Source organism: Nerophis ophidion, linkage group LG09, assembly GCF_033978795.1.
Source record: "Nerophis ophidion isolate RoL-2023_Sa linkage group LG09, RoL_Noph_v1.0, whole genome shotgun sequence".
Classification (NCBI taxonomy): Eukaryota; Metazoa; Chordata; class Actinopteri; order Syngnathiformes; family Syngnathidae; genus Nerophis; species Nerophis ophidion.
In genome coordinates, this window is record NC_084619.1 from 57,965,408 (window position 1) to 57,989,469 (window position 24,062).

General features: G+C 40.0%; 1 protein-coding gene across 7 annotated transcripts in view; it reads right to left on the minus strand.

Moving 5' to 3' along the window:
* The window catches only part of wdpcp (WD repeat containing planar cell polarity effector), a 174,207-nt gene that overhangs the window by 34,768 nt on the left and 115,377 nt on the right, over window positions 1-24,062 (minus strand). For all 7 annotated transcript variants that reach the window (XM_061911332.1, XM_061911334.1, XM_061911337.1 and 4 more), the window contains 2 exons: window positions 23,151-23,214; window positions 1,863-1,962 (listed from right to left, as the gene is read on the minus strand). In XM_061911332.1, coding sequence (XP_061767316.1) covers window positions 1,863-1,962; window positions 23,151-23,214 — 164 coding nt within the window. The remainder of the gene's footprint in view (window positions 1-1,862; window positions 1,963-23,150; window positions 23,215-24,062) is intronic.

Here is a 24,062-nt window from a genome sequence, read left to right on the forward strand (position 1 = left end):
TTCCACCACAAGGCGATGATATTAGTGATGATATCGATGTTTATTTATGATCAGCTCCGGACCTAAAAGTCCCATATCAGTTTGGGAGGAGCTGATCGTTTAAAGCAGGCCTGGGCAATTATTTTGACTCGGGGGCCACATTTAGAGAAAAAAAATGTGTCTGGGGCCTATATATGTATTTCTAGGAACACTAATACCAAACCTTGCAATAATGTCTGATTGAATGCTAAAAACGTTATGACAGACCGCCTTGAATAAACGTAATGGAATTTAAAATGTTTCTATGAACGATAAAACACTGAATAATGACAACATATGAATGTCACACTCCCTTTCGATCGACATATTTTACAATCAAGTGAAATGCAACAACAGTGAAATATGAACGCGAAGGGTACCAAATAAAACCCACCTACAATCTGATATTTGCTGAATTTCCCCAGGGATCAATAAAGTACTTTCTATTCTATTCTATATATCACTAAGCTTTAGAATTTTGTTGTGAAAATCTCCTTCCGGGTCTGTGGAAACGCTTTCCGCCCACACTGCTTGGTGCCTCGTCTGAGCTGCTGTGACGCAGATGACCATAGTAACTAATGAGATGACAATAGTAACTAATTAGATGACCATAGCAACTACTTAGAGGACCATAGTAACTAGTATATGATGCAGATTCCAAGCATTGAAAGTATGGCTGGGTGATATATTTATATACGCTCTGTGCGATACAGAAAATGACTGTATCGTGATATTCGAGTATACGTTCTCACGTAGTTGTTTTTAGCTGCGGGCATTAAACCGCATTCGTCTTTCCCTCTTTCTTGTCTCTCCTTCTCACAGAGACTTAAAACAAGCGCACCTTCTTACATACGTCATGCATGCAACGTCACACGCCCTCCCCAAGCAGAGAGGTAGCAGCATGGGTAACATTAGCTGTGATGATAGCGAAGCCCTGCGAGCTGTAACACGAGAGAAAGAAGGTGCAAATCTGGTAACAAATAAAGGAACAATTAATACCCAAGAAAAACAACAGGTGGTCCATCGTCTAGCGGTGGTTCGGCTTCAAGTGGGAATATGTCGAAAAGACAACTTTAATTTGTCAAGTGTGGTGCACAAGCGTTGCTACCAGAAGTAGCATTACTGCTAATATGTAGCATTATTTGAAAAGTCAACCGCTAATAACTGTTTAAAAAATACAGTTTTGGTCAATTGACTTAGTCGTGATTTCCTTCTCTGCATGAAAGTTTAAAATGAGCATATATTAATGCAGTATGAAGAAGAATGTTTTAATGTAGACACATAGAATCATCATACTGCTGTGATTATATGTATCAAGTGTTAATTCAAGGCTAAAGGAAAATATCGAGATAAATATCGTGTATCGCGCGCGATATGGCCTAAAAATATCGAGATATTAAAAAAGACCATATCGCCCAGCCCAAATTGAAAGACTTAGTATAGTTGAAGACTTACGGTCATTAGAAAACATGAGTGCACATCATAATGGTAGCTACACTTTACATCTTAAACATCTAAAATTATTTGGTGAATGTCCGGCAGCCCCCGGGGCCTTAACTTGCCAACATCTGGTTAAAAGTAATGACAGCTTGATGGTTGGGACTGTTACACTGTCTATTTGGCTTTGTGTGCTGTCATGATCAAAAGAGTTTTAATTAATTGTAATTGTCCAGCATGATCTAATGGGCTCGTGCGATTAAACAAGCGTGAAAATGCTCATCTTCAGCTGTCAGAAAGGTCTTTAAATATGGTGATCAACTCAAGCTTATGTTTTAGATGAAAATGGAGGGGGAGCAAGTCGCTTTCAGTGTCCTTTGGGTTAATCATCGTGATTATTTCCTCACCGTCGCTTCCGAAGGTCCTTGCCTCCATTTCCACGGCCTTCCTCTTGGCCACCTCGGCTAGCACCATCTCACCCTTATCACGGGCAACATAATGGAGGTCCTTTGAAGGTAAAGCAAGAAAGAAAGAAACGTTAATCTAAAATGAATCTATGCGACAGCGACAATAGTTCTTTTTTGGGGGGGCGTGTGGGTGGTAAGGCGGCATATTTTGGCGGGAGAAAGAGGAAACAGATGAAATGAAAAATTAGATGTTTGAAGCCCTACATCAGAAAGAGCAGCGGTTGGATGAAATGTCGGTTCCTGCACAAAAAAAAATAACTTTGAAATCAGCCTGCTTGCACCTCAAATCTCCAACCCTCCTCAAACTACCCCCCGTGCTCCCCACATCTCCCTGGTTTTGAACTGCTGTGGGATGCTATCTGTCACATTTCAAAAGTGTAAGAGGAGGCGAGGGAGCGAGACGCCGCCATACTCTCTTTACACAAAAACACATCCAGCCGAGCGTATTAGCACAGCCGCTTGTTGGAAAGTTCTTCTTTGAGCCCAAAAAGAGCCATGAAGGCAGCGCGGAGCGATAAACGACGCCAGAAGGAGGCTGATTTCTTTTCAAGGCTGCCGCGCCATTCATCAATAACCACAAGCACCTGAAGTCAAAATCATCCAAACAAAAAAACTAAAGCACCGGTTCAAAAAAATAAATAACACAAAATCTCAACTGAACGTTGCAATGGGTTGTAAAAATATAGGGCACCATTATTTAAAAAACAGCTGTCTTTCTTTGCGGACCATAAGTCACTAATTTTTCCTTTGCTTTGACACCTGCGGCTTATAAAACTGTTGGGCTAATTTTTGGATTTTTCTTTGCTGACAGTCATAATGCAAATAGTTAAAAAAAACAAGCAAAGACACTGAATAGGTGTGGTATTGTTTGTGCTATAGCGTCATCTTTTGGACAAATTGCTTCACAGCAGGTGCTGCCGTTCTGTTTGGACAGAGCTTTCAACCGGAAGTAGCCGCTCCGTCTTCCAAGTTGTCCACAGAGTTTTTACTCATATGGATTCTTCATTCATCACTCCAAGCAACATTTGTAAGTTTTACAATATAACAAAAAACATTCTTACTTGCTAAAATGTCCCATGTGTGATGTTTGGAGGAGTTTGATTGATTGATTGATTGATACTTTTATTAGTAGATTGCACAGTACAGTACATATTCCGTACAATTGACCACTAAATGGTAACACCCAAATAAGTTTTTCAACTTGTTTAAGTCGGGGTCCACGTTAATCAATTCATGGTAATGAGTGTTTTCATGCGTATTTGTACAAGCTATTGTAATGTAATCTAGCTAGCGTCGTTAGCATTAACTAATATGCTAACATATTTTAAAGTGTCTTTATTAGTTAGTCATTTTGTATACATATATACATACATGGGCTTTACGGTGGAAAAGGGGTTAGTGCGTCTCCCTCACAATAAAAGTCCTGAATAGTCCTGGGTTCAATCCCGGGCTCGGGATCTTTCTGTGTGGAGTTTGCAAGTCCTCCCCGTGAATGCGTGGGTTCCCTCCGGATACTCCGGCTTCCTCCTACTTCCAAAGACATGCACCTGGGGATAGGTTGATTGGCAACACTAAATTGGCCCTAGTGTGTGAATGTGAGTGTGAATGTTGTCTGTCTATCTGTGTTGGCTCTGCGATGAGGAAGCAACTTGTCCAGGGTGTACCCCGCCTTCCGCCTGATTGTAGCTGAGATAGGCACCAGCGCCCCCCGCGACCCCAAAGGGAATAAGCGGTAGAAAATGGATAGATGGATGGATGTACATACATATATATATATATATTTATGTATATATATATATATATATACATACATACATATATATATATATATATATATATATATAAATACATATATACATACATATACATATATACAAATACATATATAAATACATATACATATATACATACATACATATACATTTATATACATATATACATATACACATATACATACATATACATATATATACACATATACATACATATACATATATATACATACATATACATGTATATACATATATATATACATAGTCGTGGTCAAAAGTTTACATACATTTGTTAAGAACATAATGTCATGGCTGTCTTGAGTTTACAATAAATTCTACAACTCTTATTTTTTTGTAATAGAGTGATTGGAGCACATACTTGTTGGTCACAAAAAACATTCATGAAGTTTGGTTCTTTTATGAACTTATTATGTGTCTACTGAAAATGTGACAAAAATATTTTGGGTCAAAAGTATACATACAGCAATGTTAATATATGGGGTCCATGTCCTTTGGCAAGTTTCACTGCAATTAGGCGCTTTTTATAGTGGCAGGAGAGAATGGGGGTTGGGGGTCGCAAAACATTTTCTTCTTCTTAGTGGGGTCACATGGGAAAATAATTTAGCACTGCTAACCGAAACAGAAACAAAGAACGGCAGCATAGCTGACTACCAGTATTTGCACTTTTCTAAATGTTTGTATTCACCCTGGATATGAATATGGAATCGACACAGAGCATGACGAGTTGAGTGCCTGACACATTGATCGGAGTATAAAAAGCACACTGGAACTTCCCGACAGAAGGGAGTCATAATGGAAAGCCTCCTCAAGTGACTTGAGGTGAGAGCGAATCGCATCCTGGCTCCCACAGAGGGGCTCCTGTGAGTGGCGGGGCCTCCTCGGGCCGGGTGCAGGGCCTGAGGGCCCATCAAAGGCTCCAGCATGTTGAGGAGAGCCTTCCGCCTCAGCGACATCATAGGACAAGAGCTCTGCGACTCGGGGCTCGCCACGGATAACCCTCAGCTGGCTAAAGGTAGCCCCCAGCTGGGACTGCACTCTGCCCTAATACCCCCATATTGTAGGCCAGCTTTTGTACCCTTGGAAGGGGGGCGAGGAGGAGGAGGAGGGCTGCTGGTTTCCACAAGAGATGAGGAGCAGAGGGGAAGGCAGGCCGGGGAGCGAAAGGGAAGGAGAGCGCGAGAGGTGGCGAAATTGAAAGAGTGTGAATGGGAGCAGATTGAGTAATTATAGAGTGGCGGCTGCCCTCTGTAGCAACCCATTGGAGAGGAAATGTGGAAATGGCCGACGACAAGATGGCCTCAAAAGAAGCGGCTAAATCGGCTTCCGGGACTGAGGTGAGCACGAGGACGCCGCCCCTCAATTAGACATGAGCAAGGATCTCAGATTGATGACAATGCTTCAGGCGGCGGAAAAGCCAAAGCGTTTCAGTGAAATGTGTTTGTGTTGAGCTGCACGATTTTGAGAAAAAAACTCATTGGGATTTTTCTCTTCCAAATTGGAAATAGAGTTGTGATTTTCATATTTTTTACGTGTAAAAGCGTGAAACTGCGAGAATAAAAAGTGAAAGAAGTCGTGTAACTTTTAGACTTTCAATCAGATTCTTGTCTCAAGGTGCCACGCATTAAAACAACGAGCAATAATTTCCAAATTTGCAAGTGAGAGCGTTTGTCTTCATCATGCTCTTAAACTGAAGAAATGAATAAAAGCTATACAATAATCATAATGTAATCATAATAATAATGTAAGTAAACGTTTAAAACGATATCAACTTTAATTCTTTTTTTACTGCAGAATTGATTACCATTGTACTCTGATTAGAACGCAAATAACTTTTAGTCCTAAATGAATAAACAAATAAAAAAATCAAAATGACTTATTTTTGTAAGCAAACATTTAAACTACAGTAATTGAACATCATAAAGTAAAAAAAAAATTCCCAGTTGAAAAAACGAGGTTGTCTTTTGGTTGTTGTTGCCATCACGGCATTCTCACTCATTCTTATTGCCCATCTGGGTTGAAGCTGAAATATTCCATCAAAGGGAGCTTTGGATATTTAATCATTTTTTACCGCTTAATTTTTGTTACTTTACGGAATTTCCCACTGGCGAGTCGCGAAGCTCTTCGCCCACCGAGACAAAGATTGTGAATGACTGAAAAGAGGGCTCACTGCGTTCAGTTAATTGTACTGTTAAACAAAGTTAGTAGGGCGATTCAAAACAATTGTTGATTCAAAATCTGTACTTTTTAAATAACATTGGGTGCCAGTAGTTCTATGATCAACTACAATCCTCTATAAAATAGAAAACAGCTGTGATAAGTTTTTTATATTACTTGAAAGAAAACTGCTTTTGTTGAATAACATTTTACCCAAATATGTAATAAAGTCCAATACACATAAGGCAACAAGAGAAGTATCCAACACTTCTCTTTTCTAAAATGAATCTGTACAGCAGATATGATCATCTCCATCTACAAAACAATTTGCATGAGTGGCTGGACAGGACAGATTGGTGAAAAAAATGTATTTTTGATAATTTTTTTCATCAATTAAGAATCATTACAAGTAGGAATAGCAATTAATTTAAAATTCGATTTTTCAGCGCTTAGGTGCCTGGAGCGATGCACAGAGTGAGACCTCCTTCTCCCTGTTGGAAACAAAGGACGAAAAAACCCCCACATATAATTTCGACTTTATTTTAATTTATCGTTCCATTAACTGACTTATTGGATATCAGATCAGGCAAAGTCACCATTAAAACTTTTTATAAGGTGAAAATATTCCCTGTTATTAGCGTACTGACTGCAGCGCACACAAACTTGCAGTTTCCTTAAACACTTTTGGATTGACCAGGAGGCTCGGGAAGTAATATTGTAGCAAAATTCTCCAACCATTCTCCCGAATTTCTCCCAATTTTCACCCGGACAACAATATTGGGGGCGTGCCTTAAAGGCACTCCCTTTAGCGTCCTCTCTCACCTGAAAAGGAGACTATTATATCTGTCTACGTTATCCATAGGTTTATCAATAACCCGTAAAGTAGGGAGGCACGGAACTATTTCTCAGGGTGTGTTTATTCCAGCCGGCACGTTAATACACTGACACACACCATCCGGATTCCCATCATGCATTGCTTCAAAACTACAGCAAGTAGTAATGTCCAAAAGCATAACAGAGACGAAGCAGAAGAACAAAGAAGAGACATGGCGACGACGAGTAAGAAGAAGAAGTACGCTTGCAAGTTCCAAAATGATTGGAAAAAAATAATTTCAGTTCATCCAGGACAGCTCGAAGGGGAAGAGGTAGGCTGCCTGCAAATTTTGTAGATCACACACACACATATAGTGGGGCAAAAAAGTATTTATTCAGCCACCGATTGTGCAAGTTCTCCCACTTAAAATGATGACAGAGGTCTGTAATTTTCATCATAGGTACACTTCAACTGTGAGAGACAGAATGTAAAAAAAAATCCAGGAATTCACATCGTAGGAATTTTAAAGAATTTATTTGTAAATTGTGGTGTAAAATAAGTATTTGGGCAACCATTTAAAGCTCTCACTGATGGAGGGAGGTTTTGGCTCAAAATCTCACGATACATGGCCCCATTCATTCTTTCCTTAACACGGATCAATCGTACTGTCCCCTTAGCAGAAAAACAGCCCCAAAGCAGGATGTTTCCACCCCCATGCTTCACAGTAGGTATGGTGTTCTTGAGATGCAACTCAGTATTCTTCTTCCTCCAAACACGACGAGTTGAGTTTATACCAAAATGGATACATGGATGATACAGCAGAGGATTGGGAGAATGTCAAGTGGTCAGATGAAACCAAAGTAGAACTCCTTCCATCAGTGAGGGCTTTGAATGGTTGACCAAATACTTATTTTACACCATAATTTACAAATAAATTCTTTAAAATTTCTACAATGTGAATTCCTGTTTTTTTTTTTCACATTCTGTCTCTCACAGTTGAAGTGTACCTATGATGAAAATTACAGACCTCTGTCATCATTTTAAGTGGGAGAACTTGCACAATCGGTGGCTGACTAAATACTTTTTTGCCCCACTGTGTATATATATATATATATATATATATATATATATATATATATATATATATGTATATATATATATATATATATATATATATATATATATATATATATATATGTATATATATATATATATATATATATATATATATATATATATATATATATATATATGTATATATATATATATGTATATATATATATATATATATATGTATATATATATATATATATATATGTATATATATATATATATATATATATATATATATATATATATATGTATATATATATATATATATATATATATATGTATATATATATATATATATATATATATATATATATATATATATATATATATATATATATATATATATATATATATATATATATAAGAAATACTGGAAAATAATTTACACCCCCCCACCTCCCGAATTTGGAGGTCTCAAGGTTGGCAAGTATGCACATTAGTACATGTACACGTGAATTGGACTACAGACGAACAGGTTGAGATACAGATTTCCAAATCATTTTGCTACAATAAAACTTCTACAAAGGCAAAGGATGCTAGGCTCAACAATTCTGATTGACAAACATGTCTGTCACTCAAATGGCGGTGATGGCGAAAAAAAAAAATCTCCGCCACTTGCGGTTATTTATCGCACTAATTAAAACCTCAATTTCGATATTGACTTCGATTAATCGTGCAGCCCTAGTGTGGAAGGAGGGAAGAGTATCAAGGCAACTAAGCGGGGATAACAGTAATACAGCGCATAAAACCACCAGATATTACACCTCTTATTTCCCCGCGTTCAAACGCAACACTAATCTTATTTATACAAGAGCTTTAGGGGTTGCGGCGCGCCAGTTAACCGCACTGATATAGAGGCCTGTTTTTAGTGGGCCATTTTTTTGTGGCGCGTGGGGTGAGGGGGGGTCGAGGCTAAAAGCCCAATATTGACTGATATTTGGGTTACTTCCAAATAAATGACGGATTAGGTTAACTGGCACACGGCGGCGCTTACAGCACATTAACGTCAAGCGGGATCACGACACACGTGTGCACACACAATGAGGATTTGCTCTAGTTGTGCCATTTAAGCCTTGAACTTGTTCGACTGATATCAAACATCATTTCAACTCTTGCTGGCCATTTCATTACTGCAAACAAACTTTGTGTGGCGGTAGGGAAGATTTTTTTTTAGCGTGGATGTAGATAACAGAGGTGTGGGGGTCTGCAGCCTATCCCAGCTGCACTCGGGCAGAAGGTGGGGAACACAGTGGACAAGTTGAAACATTTTCAATAAATACAATTAATTATCTTTAAAAATGACTACATTTTAAGAATTGTCATTTCATTTGAATTTAATGTATTATTTTTATGTAGTGCAATTTCGTTCCAAGTGATAATGAATTACCATGATAATTTCATTAAACGTGATAATCAAATGATTAGGAAGTATGATTTCAGAATAATCACATAACAGTAAAGGATTTGAGATGTAAATTGGAATATTGAAATAAATGTTGGCTTCTTACCGAATTAACTTTGTGTTAAAATTACAGAGTATTGTGTTTTGTCATTTCATTAGAAAAAAATACCGATTTAGTCAAGATTAAATAATTATTCAATTATGAAAATATTTACTGATTGTTATTATGTTTTTTGTTTTTTTATGGACGATATAATTTTTTTTTAAAGAATTTTAAAATATGTATTTTTTTGGCCTACATATTTTTATATATAATATTATATTATGTTTAAAGAAATATTAATGTCAAGGTTTAGAGTCTCGTATGTAATGTTTGGTATATTTGTAATTGGAAATGTGCTTTTAAAAACATAGGAAACATGTAATATAGCAAATCTGATGCTTATTTCTACAGTAGATATACATATATGATGCTTGTATCTACTCTATATGTATATTTATTAGGGCTGTGAATCTTTGGGCACCACACCATTCGATTTTTGGGGGTAATGATTCAACTCATAATCGCTCCTCGACTCAAAACCATTCTCGATTCAAAATCAATAATTTTTAGTAACATTGGATTCCAGTTCTATTTATAACTACATTCCTCTATAAAAAAGATAAACAGCTCTAATACATATATGTATTACTTAAAAGAAAACTCATTTTGTTTGATAACATTCTATCCAAACATTTAATAAAGTCTAACACTAATAAGTCAGCAAGAGAAGTATCCAACACTTCTCTTTTCTAAAATAAATCTGTACAGCAAATATGATCAGCTACATTAACAATAGGAAATGCCTTTATTTTTATGAATCGATTAAGAAAAGTTACAAATAGGAAACACAATTAATTCGATAATCCATTTTTTTTTACAACCCCAATATCTATGAATATATGCTTAGTTTAGCCCTAAATGAGGCAGGGCGGCCCTAATCAAGCATGACACATGAAATGCAGCTAAAATGATGCATATGGCTCAGAAAACAACGAGCATAATTTTCTGACTTTAGGGCGCACCGGTTTATATGGCGCACCGCCGCTGAAGGGGTCTATATAGGTCTGTTTTTGTACAAAAGACGCCTTACAGGGATCATATTAAGATTTTTCCCTATTTGTAAAAAAAAAACTTCCTTGCGGTCTACATAACATGTAATGATGGTTCTTTGGTCAAAATGTTGCATGGATTATGTTTTACAAACCATCTTCATGGCGTTTTCTTACCCTCTCTTCATGGTGCGTCGTTTTGTAGGCGCTCTCATTTACTGGCCTCCACTTCGACAGCGTCTTTGCCCCGTCATCTTTGTTGTGATGGTAGTTTTTAGCACTTCCATAGTGGGTTTACTGACAGATCTAAGTTAGAACTGTATGCTACTTTATATTAGAAATGGCAACAGCGGAGGATGAATGCCCCACGACAAGAGGATAGAGGAAAATAAGGAGCTTATTGACTACGGCACGGACTACAATGGCGGACCCACACAAATTTATTAGCATTTATGCAGATCCCAAATACACACAAGCAGGTACCAATAGAAAACAATTTTGTGGTCCTTATTCACACACTATAATAATACCCGTATGTTGAAGCACAGTGCGTCTGACTACGGTAGCTGGAATGCTCCGATAATCCATCAAGCGGTGCGGCATTGTTGCTTACCAAAATTGTACTAAAAATTTTGGCAGATTTTTGTTCTATATTCTCAATGAAACATCAAAGTTTTGGTACACTGACAAGGCTTAACCTGTTGTTACTATAACAATGTACAAGGTTAAATTAGGTTGCTTCTCCTTCTTCCCCTCCATTTTTTGGTATTCATTTTTTATCTCTAGTTATCATTACATATATGTATTGTTGCATTTGAAACTGCATTGTTGATAATAGAGGTAAATTATTGGTATTGTTCATTATCAATAGGGCTATTTCTATTGGTATTTGTAATGCTCCATTTGTAGTACATAAATGCTCATTGTCATTTCTATGTTATTATTTATTTCGCTAACTGCTTCTTTGCTATCCCTTTTACCATCATATTTGAACATATCGTATGTGCTGATGTTGTTCTATTGTTGTTGTTATTGTTGTGTTTGCTGTTGTTGTTTTTGTCTCTCTGTCTAATCCCCATCTTGTCCCCACAAGTTCCCCTTCTGTCTTCCTTTTTTTTTGTCTTTCTCTCCCCTCCAGGTCTGGCCCGGCTGCACCAAATGATAATATAAATACATTTAATAAAGTAAAATACAAATAAGGCAACAAGAGAAGTATCCAACACCTCTCTTTTGTAAAGTAAACCTGAACAGCTGATATGGGCATTTACATCAACAATATGATTTGCCTGAGAAGCTGGACAGGACAAAAAAAAAAAAAAAAAATAACAATGAAAGTTTTGGTGTTGCTTGCAAACCTGCAATTGCTGGCGTCATTCATTGAACATGGAGTCCACACATATCTCTTATGTGTGACTGCCATCTACTGGTCACACTTGTCATTACACCATGTATCAAATAAAATCACTTCGAAGTCGGTAAGCACAACCAAAGTTAAAATGTACAGTACATTAGGCGCACTGGGTTATAAGGTGCAATGTCGATGTTTGAGGAATTGAAATAATTTCAAGTGTGCGTTATAGTCTGAAAAATAGATGGATAGATAGATAGATAGTACTTTATTGATTCCTTCAGGAGAGTTCCTTCAGGAAAATTAAAATTCCAGCAGCAGTGTACAGAGTTGAGATCAATTTAAAGAAAAAAGTAAATAATGGGGGTTTAAATGGAAACAAAATAGAGAAATATTACAAAAAGAATAAAAACAATGGGAATAACAATATAACAGTAAAATAAGAATATAACAAGACAAAGTAGGCAGTAGTGACCATGTTATGAAAATGTATTGCACTGTTAATGTTTTGCATCCCCTGTCATCCTAATACCCCCCGTCCCCCGTCCCAGAGAGGAGTTGTACAGTCTAATGGCGTGTGGGACAAAGGAGTTCTTGAGTCTATTAGTCCTGCACTTGGGATGAAGCAGTCTAGCACTGAACAGGCTCCTCTGGCTACTGATAACGCTATGCAGAGGGTGACTGGCATCATCCAGGATGCTCACTAGTTTGTCAACAGTCCTCTTCTCTGCCACCGTCACCAGTGCACTACAACGAAATTTAACATTTGCAAATATTGGCGACTTGTCAAGGGTGTACCCAGCCTTCCGCCCGAATGCAGCTGAGATAATCTCCAGCACCCCCCACCATCCCAAAAGGGACATATGGTAGAAAATGGATGGATGGATGGATAACTTAATTTTTAAGAGAATTTGGTCTACATGCTAAATAAATATGACGGGCTAAATTTGAGCGTGTGAGCGGAAACGTCTTTGGCGGGATTCTACTTTTATCTCGCATTAGCACACACAAACCAAACGCTGACGTGCAGACTGGACGTTAATGCAGAAGTCTGCAAATGAGAAAATACACTTCACTAATTAACACAGGCCGTAATCCCTGGTCAGGAGCTCACTCGCTGAACACACACACACACACACACACACACACACACACACACACACACACACACACACACACACACACACACACACACACACACACACACACACACACACAGACACAGACACAGACACACACACACACACACCTGTTACCAGTAGCCCTGTGTTGAACTAGCACCTCTATCAGATTGGCGTTAAGGACTTTTTCATAACGCTAATTACTCATCTGAGAGACAACAGAGAGCTTAACGGCGCCGACGTGTGATACTTCCATCAGCACCAGCGGGCCCAGCGTCAGATTGGACAGGAAGATTCCTGCACGCGCGTTTGCCACGGGAGCCGGCGCGGGCGGGCCCGTTGGGGAACAAATGAGCTGGCATCAGATTCTGCTATCACACAATTTGATTTAATTAACAAGCTGTATCAAGGGCTAACGACCCAGGATGAGGTGGAGGTGGGGGCTTGAAAAAAAAAAAAAACTTGTCATCACTTTGGCTTATGAATGACCTAATTGCTTATTTTATCAACTCATTATGAAAGGCTAATTAGGCAGCCACACAACAGCGGCAATTATGACCCCCAAAAAAAATTGCAAAATGACTCCCTGCTCCAAAACCCCCCCACCCCTCCCGCACCAGCACCCCCTGGCTACGGCAACCCCCCCTCTCACCCCCAACCCCCCCCCCCGATTCTCCACCCCTTCAATTTGGGCTGACACTAAAGTGTTTCATTTTAACAAAAGGTTTCTTCTTCTGGTGAAAGACTGAGAGGACCTCCTTTGTGAGCTGGGAAACAATGGGGTCCTGGGTCAGGGTGGTGGTAAGGGGAGAGTGGAGGGGAGGGGGAAGTGGTCGTATCATGCTGGGCAGTCCTGGAGGAGTTATCTGTGTGGAGTGTGTGGATCTGAGCGAGTCGATGATGCGTTACTGAGTTGTGCAGGCAAGTTGGGACGTCGGAAAGAGTTGAGGGAGAGGATGGGGGTTGCCCTCATTAACCCCCCTCCGTCCCCTCTACCCTCCCAAACGGCAGGTTAAAGCAACATAACAGCCTAATTAGAGCGCAGGGTGAAATGTCAGTGTTGGCTTTTTTGTTGTTGTTTGGACTCTTGTCGGTTGATCGCTGAGGCAAAAAGTGCAGAAACTTTGTTCCAGTAACATTTAACAAGTGCTTTTTACAATCATCCATCCATTTCCTACCGCTTGTCCTGTCATCTTTTTGTGAATCAGCAATAATACACAGGAAAAAAAAAGTGAACATTTACTTAATTTGCACAGTTCGTACTCGTGGACTACAAAAATATAAAATTTTAAGCAAAAGGAATTGTCGTAGATCACCACAATGTATCGCTTTGGTTGTTTCTGATACGTGTGGACCGCTCCCCTGTGCATCGGTTGGGGACATCTCTGCGCTGCTGACCCGTCTTCGCTTGGGATAGTCTCCTGCTGGCCCTACTATTGACTGGACTCTCACTATTATGTTAGATCCACTATGGACTGGACTTTCACAATGTTATGTTAGACCCACTCGACGTCCATTGCTTTCAATCTCCTGCGGGGCGGGCGGTTGTCCACATATGCGGTCCTTTCCAAAGTTTCTCATAGTCATTCACATCGACGTCCCACTGGGGTGAGTTTTTCCTTGCCCGTATGTGGGCTCTGTACCGCGGATGTCATTGTGGCTTGTGCAGCCCTTTGAGACACTTGTGATTTAGGGCTATATAAATAAACATTGATTGATTGATTGTTTGATTGAGTGTACAACAGGGGTCTTAAACTAAATTCACCTGGGGGCCACTGGATGCAGAGTCTGGGTGAGGCTGGACCGCAAGAAAAGATGTTCTTAAAAACATTTTTGCATACTCCTCAGCATGTCTAGTTGTATAGTGACGTTTCAAATTGTATTCGTTGTGCACCACAACTTTCTCCGTGCAAATAAGAAACGTTGGGGTGCCCCTGTGCTCAACAAAGAAATATTGCATCTCTGACTTTTCCTGGAATTGTCTTTGCTCATCACGAACCTTTCTCTTCACTGTAGGCTTTGAAAAAGACATGTTTGGGATTGTGGAATTTATTTGTATTTAGCCGACGCACGGAGAATAATGTTATTTCTGCAATGTGTGTAGTTACGCTTTTCCTCCCTACAGCAACACGGCGGTCGGGGGATAATAGCCAGGAAAGTACAGGGATAGCGAGCACAAAATAGTGACGGCTCCCGGAGTGTTATCCGGCGTCATATAGAAATATATGTAGTGTTCATCGTGTGAGGCAATGCAAATTAACCAATAAAAAAAAAACAATAACGGTTTGAATTGGTCCAGGTTATCGGGGAGTGTTATTACTGACGGACAGGTGTCGCCGCTTAACTTCAGCCAGGCATGTAAGAAAACCCTCGTCTCCATGGCAACGTCGCTGTCGCTGTCACTCATTTGCCGCTTTTCCACTAACACAGGGGTAGGCAACCCAGAACGTTGAAAGAGCCTTTTTGGACCCAGATAACACAACCCTGTCAAGCGCCATTCATATATAACTCGCGGGCCACACTAACATTAAACTTTCAAAGTAAGGTGGGGGCCGCAAAATAACGTCTCAAGACCGCGTTTTTGAGACCCTTGGTGTAAAGTATGTGTACAAAAAGTTGTTTCCATCCATCCATCCATTTCCTACCGCTTGTCTCTTTGGGGGTTGTGGGGGGTCGCTGAGGCCTATCTCAGCTGCAATTGGGCGGAAGGCAGCGTACACCCTGGACAAGTGGCCACCTCATCACAGGACCAACACAGATACAGACAATATTCACACTCACATTCACATACTAGGGCCAATTTAGTGTTGCCAATCAACCTATCCCCAGGTGCATGTCTTTGGAGGTGGGAGGAAGCCGGTGTACCCGGAAGAAACCCACGCAGTCACGGGGACAACATGAAAACTCCACACAGAAAGCCTGGGATTGAACACAGGACAACTCAGGACCTTCGTATTGTGAGGCACATGCACTAACCCCTGTTCCACCATGCTGCCTGCAAAAAGTTGTTTAACAAATTAAATAAAAATCTTGTACAAAAAAAGCATCCCTGTTCAGGAAGTGTGTTTGTACACAGTTGTCATTGTACAGTAAAAATACATATACATGTACCCAGAATTCGCTGTGGTGGGCCTGTGGGGGTTAGCATCCGAGACCCCCTGGGAGAGCACACGGAAAAATGCATGCACCAATAAAAAGATCGACTGTGACACTCTCAGCCAGATAAAACGGTATCAATACAGTACATATCGCAATAAATATACTTCGATAAAATATTTGATAATTTTTTCCCCTTTTATTTGGGAAGAAAGCGGAAAATGCGGAGCAAGGTTGGGTGCATGAATAAGACACTCGCAGGAAGTGATCACTGATCAGTGGGAGTGAGACGCTAACAGCCAATCAGGTAACGGTATCAGCTATCATGATTAGGTTGCGCCATCTAGTTGTCTGGCGGTTGATTCTTTGCATGGAGTGAGAAGAGAAAGTGAAAATGAAGAATTTGTGGAAAAAAAGAGGAAAAGTCAACCCCACCAAGACCGCTAATAGCTGAAACTTCCTGGCACTAAACCTGCAGAAAATAGTTCTTTTCAGGTTCCTCTATGTTTACATTTTCACACTTTGCACTATTTTCTTACACTTTATGAAGCATTTCTTACGTATTCCTTATTTTTGCACCTTCATTTTAAGAGCTTATTGTTAAGTGTTCAATGTGATTTTACTATTTTGTTTACATTGTTTGACTGTTTTTCCATGCTTGTGATAGCTGACGGGATTACAATCAGAGGAAGGTTACATTTGAAATTAAAATGTTAACATTTGATATATTTTTCTCCTGGTCCTTAACTTTGATTGGTCCAAAACATATCAATAATTATCAATATTACGGTTTTCCCTGTAAAGTGGCGGCACACGGCTCCACAGGCTGCTGCGGGTCCTGCAGGCTAGCAGTCTGACATGATGGCCGTCCTCCAATTGAGGTACTACAAATATATGTTCAGTTTCCTTTTTTAAGTATTAATTCGTACACCGTTTAAAAAGTACTGATTCAGCACCTGTATCGTTTGGCATGCCTGTTGTAACGGTGCGCTCCATTTACCTCAGAAGTTGGAAGTCGGAGCTGGGAATGACGTCACAGCAGAGTTGTGAGCGTGTGAGTTACGAGGTCGGACATCAAGATGGCCATGTCCACGAAAGCTTTTCTTGCGCTTGCCTTGTCTGATTACGAACAACTTATGGGAAAATATTTACTTTTTCTAGAGGAAGAGGAAAAACAGATGCTATTGCTAGCAGTGTAGAATGTATACAAACACATGAAATACATGTAGTTTCCACTACAGTAACGTTGCTTGGGCTGTGGATCTTTAGGCACCACACAATTCAATTCGATTCGATTCTTGGAGATAACGATTTGATTCAGAAACGATTCTCGATTCAAAATCAATACTTCTTAATAACATTGAATGGCAGCTCTATGATCAACTACAGTCCTCCATAAAATAAACAGTGCTGATCAATTTCGTTATTACTTACAAAAAATGTGTTTGTCAAATGGAATGCATCATATATCCAGCAACGACTTACCATCATATACAAACTTGTGTTCACCTGAATTGTAACAAAGTTGAGAATACAGGCTAGTGTGGCTGCAGTCACATCAAAAACTGCATATTTTTCTGGGATAAAAAGCAACAATGGGCAAGTTTTCTCACAATAGAAAATATTTGATAAGTATAGAATAAACCTGTGGGTGTGCTGAATCACTTGTTCAGGATTTCCAGTACCCCTATTGGTTCATTTCTACTCCTAAATTAGGAATGTCTCCATGTTTTGCTCGCTATTTTTGGGCTTTTTTTATTCTTTTTAAATCCGCAGTTTTTTTTATGCATTTGACTACAACCACCCCGCTTTACTTCCGCAACACCCCCATTCTTTTTCAAGGTTCGCATGGAGCCTCGACTCCACCTTCTCATTGCAACTTCTCCTCTCGGGTCTGTATTAGGTGTTTCCGTGCAAAGGGGGCCCCCGCTGGATAAAGATAAAAGTGGGCGGGAGGCCGGGTCAGACTCATGGAGGAGCGTTTCAGCGTGGAGTGGAGCAAAGAAAAGAGGAAGAGCGGAGCGAGAGGCGAGCCGAGGCCACTGAAAAGACGGCCATCACACCTGCTCCCCGACACTTGAATGGGTTACAAGTCAAATGCAAATGTGAGTAACAAGGTGAGAGGAGTGAATGGACTGCTAAAAGAGGTGGTACAATACTCAAAAGTGGAGCCTCTTTGAGTGCGTGAACATGTGAAACTCAGGTGGCTCCAATCTCGAGAGCAGCACACCTTACTGGAGCTCACTTTGTGCTCCTTTTCCTTTAAGCGGATAGAATGAGAACCTGGGATTAATTATGTCATATTATTCTGTCGCTCATTTGTAGTGGATGTTGAAGGGTGTTACCATTGGTGACAAAAGCATAAACATGTTTGAATCCGAAATTAAGAAATATAAATGAAATACAAGAATTACAACAAACATACAGTTAGAAAATAAAAATACTGGCAATATTTGTTCCAGTGACATGAGTGATTTAAGTGTACTTTGTGCTGCTTCTCTTTTTTGCCTTTTTAGCAGAAGGCCATGTATTCTCATGCCAACTTTGAGACTTCCGTATTCGGGAGATGGGGGGGAGGTGTATATATTTACAAGTATTTCATATATATATATATATATATATATATATATATAAATATAATCCGTTCATGAATGAGTATATCCGTTCACCACCGTCTTCAATGGAGAAGTCTGATCTACAAAATTGGCAGGCAGCATACCCATTCCCCTTCGAGCTGTCCTGGATGAACTGAAATAATTTTTTACAATCATTTTGGAACTTGCAAGCGTACTTCTTCTTCTTAATCGTCGTCGCCATGTCTCTTCTTCATTCTTCTGCTTCGTCTCTGTTATGTTTTTGGACATTAGTACTTGTGGTAGTTTTGAAGCAATGCATCATGGGGATCCGGATGTTGTGTGTCAGTGTATTAACGTGCTGGCTGGAATAAACACACGCTGAGAAATAGCTCCGTGCCTGCCTACTTTATGGGTTATAGATAAACCTATGGATAACAGAGACATATAAAATAGTCTCCTTCTCAGGTTGTAGAAGACACTAAAGCAAGTGCATTTAAAGGGGAACATTATCACAATTTCAAAAGGGTTAAAAACAATAAAAATCAGTTCCCAGTGGCTTGTTGTATTTTTAGAAGTTTTTTTCAAAATTTTACCGGTGCCGGAATATCCCTAAATAAAGCTTTAAAGTGCCTTATTTTCGCTATCTTCGAAACCATTATCCATTTCCCTGTGACGTCATACAGGGCTGCCAATACAAACTACATGGCGGTTACCACAGCAAGATATAGCGACATTAGCTCGGATTCAGACTCGGATTTCAGCGGCTTAAGCGATTCAACAGATTACGTATGTATTGAAACAGATGGTCGGAGTATGGAGGCAGATAGCGAAAACTAAATTGAAGAAGAAACTGAAGCTATTGAGCGAATAGCTATTGACGCTGTTCGGCCATAGCGTGGGTGTACCTAACGAAGTGGCCCATAGCATGGCTGCCTTATTAGCATCGCCGGTAAAATGTGCAGACCAAACGATCAGGACTTTCCCATCTTGTGACACTGGAGCAACTTAAATCCGTCGATTGGTAAGTGTTTGTTTCACATTAAATGTAGGTATCTAGTTTCAAATGTACATACAGCTAGCGTAAATAGCATGTTAGCATCGATTAGCGTAGCATGTTAGCATCGATTAGCTGGCAGTCATGCCGTGACCAAATATGTCTGATTAGCACATAAGTCAACAACATCAACAAAACTCACCTTTGTGATTTCGTTGACTTAATCGTTGCAAATGCATCTGCAGGTTATCCATACATCTCTGTGCCATGTCTGTCTTAGCATCGGCGGTCAAATGTGAAGACACTCTGGTACATTCAATGGGGGTCTGGCGGCAGATTTCTTGCCAGTGGTGCAACTTGAATCTCTCCCTGTAAGTGTTGTTACACCCTCCGACAAGACACCGACGAGGCATGATGTCTCCAAGGTTTCAAAAAATAGTTGAAAAATCGGAAAATAACAGAGCTGAGACCCGGTGTTTGTAATGTGAAAATGAATATGGCGGGTGTGTTACCTCGGTGACGTCACGTTCTGACGTCATCGCTAAAAGACCGGTAAACAGAAAGGCGTTTAATTTGCCAAAATTCACCCATTTAGAGTTTGGAAATCGGTTAAAAAAATACATGGTCTTTTTTCTGCAACATCAAGGTATATATTGACGCTTGCACAGGTTTGGTGATAATGTTCCCCTTTAAGGCACGCCCCCAATATTGTTGTCCGGGTGGAAATCGGGACAATGGTTTTTCGGGAGGGGCACTGAAATTCGTGAGTCTCCCGGAAAAATCGGGAGGGTTGGCAAGTAATGTATTATCCCTGGAGAGATACCAGTCTGGAGGAGGTGCGAGTTGTTCCAAGTCATCTCTATGACCTGGATGGAGGCCTACAAACTTCTGCTTGGCCCTAATGGACTGGACTCCCACACTATCATGAGTATTTGTAATAACTCAACTCACTTGGCATCCATTACAGCCGATACCCCAGGATGTGGGTTCAGACCACTGATGTCATGGTGGTATGTGCAGCCCTTTGAGGCGCCTGTAATTAAGGGTTATATAAATAACCTTTGATTGATGTATTAATTATTAATTCATCGTATTAATTTTCACAGATGTATCACAACATTCGCTTTTTCCTTCAACAACAACATTCATCCATCCATTTTCTACCGCTTGTCCCTTTTGGGATCGCGGGGGGGTCGCTGGGGCCTATCTCAGCTGCATTCGGGCGGAAAGCGGCGTACACCCTGGACAAGTCGCCACCTCATCACAGGGCCAACACAGGTAGACGCATTCACACACTAGGGCCAATTTAGTGTTGCCAATCAACCTATCCACAGGTGCGTGCTTTTGGAGGTGGGAGGAAGCCGGAGGACTCGGAGGGAACCCACGCATTCATGGGGAGAACATGCTAACTCCACACAGAAAGATCCCGAGCCGGGGATTGAACCCAGGACTACTCAGGACCTTCGTATTGTGAGGCACATGCACTAAGCCCCCTCCACTGTGCTGCCTCAACAACAACATGACTACTACTAATCACGGCAGACTTCATGAGCGACAAATGATCTAGGTCTAGCAATTAGACTGTTGTAGTTTTTATTTTTACTATCTTTTAATTTTCTTAATACACTGTAGCAGTTTGAGGTTGTTTGCTCAATGTAAAGTGCTTTTTACATCCATCCATTTTCTATCACTTATTCCCTTTGGGGTCGCGGGGGGCGCTGGTGCTTATCTCAGCTACAATCGGGCGGAAAGCGGGGTACACCCTTGATAAGTCGCCACCTCAGTGCTTTTTACAAATACAATCTATTATTAATTGTGGAGGGACGGAGCCGACAGCAGGCTCGGACGAACGATGGTCCGGCCCAAGATGGCGGCGAGAAGGCGGAGCATGCAGCGAAGCGGAGAGGCGGGGCACGCCTGGAGCGACACTGCAACCATCAGCGTCAGGTGCGTACACCACACACCTGCGCTCAATCCAATCATCTTCTGCTGCAGCATAAAAGGGGCGAAGGAGGAACACTCGGGGCAGAAGTAGGAGAGGAACAACCCGACAACAACGACCACGAGAGCGACGAGAGAGAACCCGAGCAAGATGAGTCCCGGCAACAGACGCAGACATCGGACACCGAAAGGTGTGCCGCGACCAGCAGGAAGAGCCAGCAAGCCAGAAGTTGGCGCGACAGACTGGCAAGACATAATGTTTATTGAAAGAATAAACACCTGCTACGATGTGTCTTGTAACGATCGGCACTACACCCCACACGATGACGGCATGAGACATGTCACATTAATATTTTTATTATTATTATTAAAACCCATGTATCAAGATGGGAATAAAATTGTCCATCACAAAGAGATTTACATCCCTAGTTAGCGCTTGTAATAACAGTATCGCTAATACTTGGTTGATATTCAGGTCACGAGACGTAAATGGAGTTGGCAGTTCTTTTTTTTAAGAGGGCTTTATGAATGCAATGTTAGCCAACTCATACTGGCCATATTGTAGGAGTTAAAATGCATTGACAAAATGAAAAATATAAGTTTTTGTTTTATACAAGGATTGTGAATGATAGGCAAAATTTCAAAAAGGTGCAGTTCTCCTTTGAGTGGCAAGAAACTTGATCCACTTTCTGTACAACTGCAATGAATGAAAATGAAACATTGAACTTACATTGTTTTAGTTTGTCGAATGAATTATTACAGTCGCATAGCGTGCATATTAGGGCTGTGAATCTTTGGGCACCACATGATTCCATTTGATTTTTGGGGGTAACAAATCAATTCTCGATTCAAAACGATTCTCAATTTAAAATCTTTACTTTTTTAGTAACATTGGGTGCCAGTTTTATGATGAATTACAGTTCTCCATAAAATAGATAAATAGCTCTAATAAATATTGTCCATTTTATTAAAAAAAAAAAAAAAGTGTTTTTCTTTCAAAAAAATCTACCCACACATATACTAATGTGGCTGGACAGGATAACTAATGATAAAGAACAATAGCAATAATTTACCTCTATTGTCAACAATACAGTTGTTCAAATGCAACAATACATATACGTAATGATAACTAGAGATAAAAAATGAATACCAAAAAATGGAGGGGAAAAAAGAGACGCAACTTATATAACCTTGTAGATTGTTATAGTAACAATAGGTTAATAGCTTTGTCAGTGTGCCATGTGTTACCTAGGTTCCCTTAGGGCAACAACTTTAAAATATGTTTGCTGAAACGTGACTATGTGCATGAGAGTATGTGTGTATATGTACTTGTATATGTACAGTATGTGTATATGTATGTTTGTTCAGTGAATGTATATGTACAGTATGTGTGTATGTATGTCTGTACAGTGAATGTATATGTACAGTACGTGTATATGTATATCTGTACAGTTAATGTATATGTACAGTATGTGTGTATGTATGTTTGTGCAGTAAACGTATATGTACAGTATGTGTATATGTATGTCTGTACAGTTAATGTATATGTACATTTTGATTTTTGATTGTTTTTAATCTATTAAGAATTGTTTCAAATAAGAATTGCGATTAATTTGAAAATCTGTTATTTTAATTTTTTAAATACAACTTGTATTTTAAGCTGCATTTTTAATTTGTCAGTCAACTTTTCCAAATATGGCCATATCACAATCTTGTGTATCGTACCGTATCGTATGTATTGTATTGTGAAGTCCTTGCCCTCAGCCCTAGTAAATATGACTCACCATAAAAAGATCTTTGGCCTGTAAATCTACAGCAAGGAGGAAGGCCTTCTCAAAGCGCTGATGTCTGCACACAAAATGGTAAGAGAGGAAATGAGGACATTAAAAAAAATCAGTCCTAAAGTGGTGAATAATAACATTTCCAATGTACTGTACATGGAAACATAAATGTGCACTGCAAACAAATAGTCAGCAAGTACAAAAAAGCTAAAGTGGTTGATTTAGTCCAGAGCCTGCTAAGGAACAAAGAAACACGGGAGATGTGTGTTGGGTGTAGGGTGGTGTCTTCCTACATTTGATGTTTATTGAGAGAGAAAGAATGCCGGTTGGTGATAAGAGAGGAGAGGAGGAAGGATGCCAAACAGCGGAGGAGACGTTAGCGGCCGAGTGCGTGAACAACAGCGTCCATTTCAGTCAAGCGGACGTTTCAAAAGGCTGTCGCCACATATGTGCGCATGAAACAGGTGCGGGTGATTGAAATGTGCATTATCAAGCAGAGTTAAAACGGGAGTCATTTTCTGAGCGGTATTTCTTTTTTGGACAGTCTGGTCTTGCAGTACGTTAGAAAAGCCAGTCTCTGCTGGTCATGTTTAATTTTAATCCGAAACACTTTCCTGATCGGCGCTACTAGCACCTAATAGGTGCTATAATAATAATAAGTATAATAAGTCTGCGGGCTATAGAGGGTTTTCATTTCGGGCTCCAGTACTCTGGAATGCCCTCCCGGTAAAAGTTCGAGATGCCACCTCAGTAGAAGCATTTAAGTCTCACCTTAAAACTTATTTGTATACTCTAGCCTTTAAATCGACTCCCTTTTTAGACCAGTTGATCTGCCGTTTCTTTTCTTTTTCTCCTATGTCCCACTCTCCCTTGTGGAGGGGGTCCGGTCCGATCCGGTGGCCATGTACTGCTTGC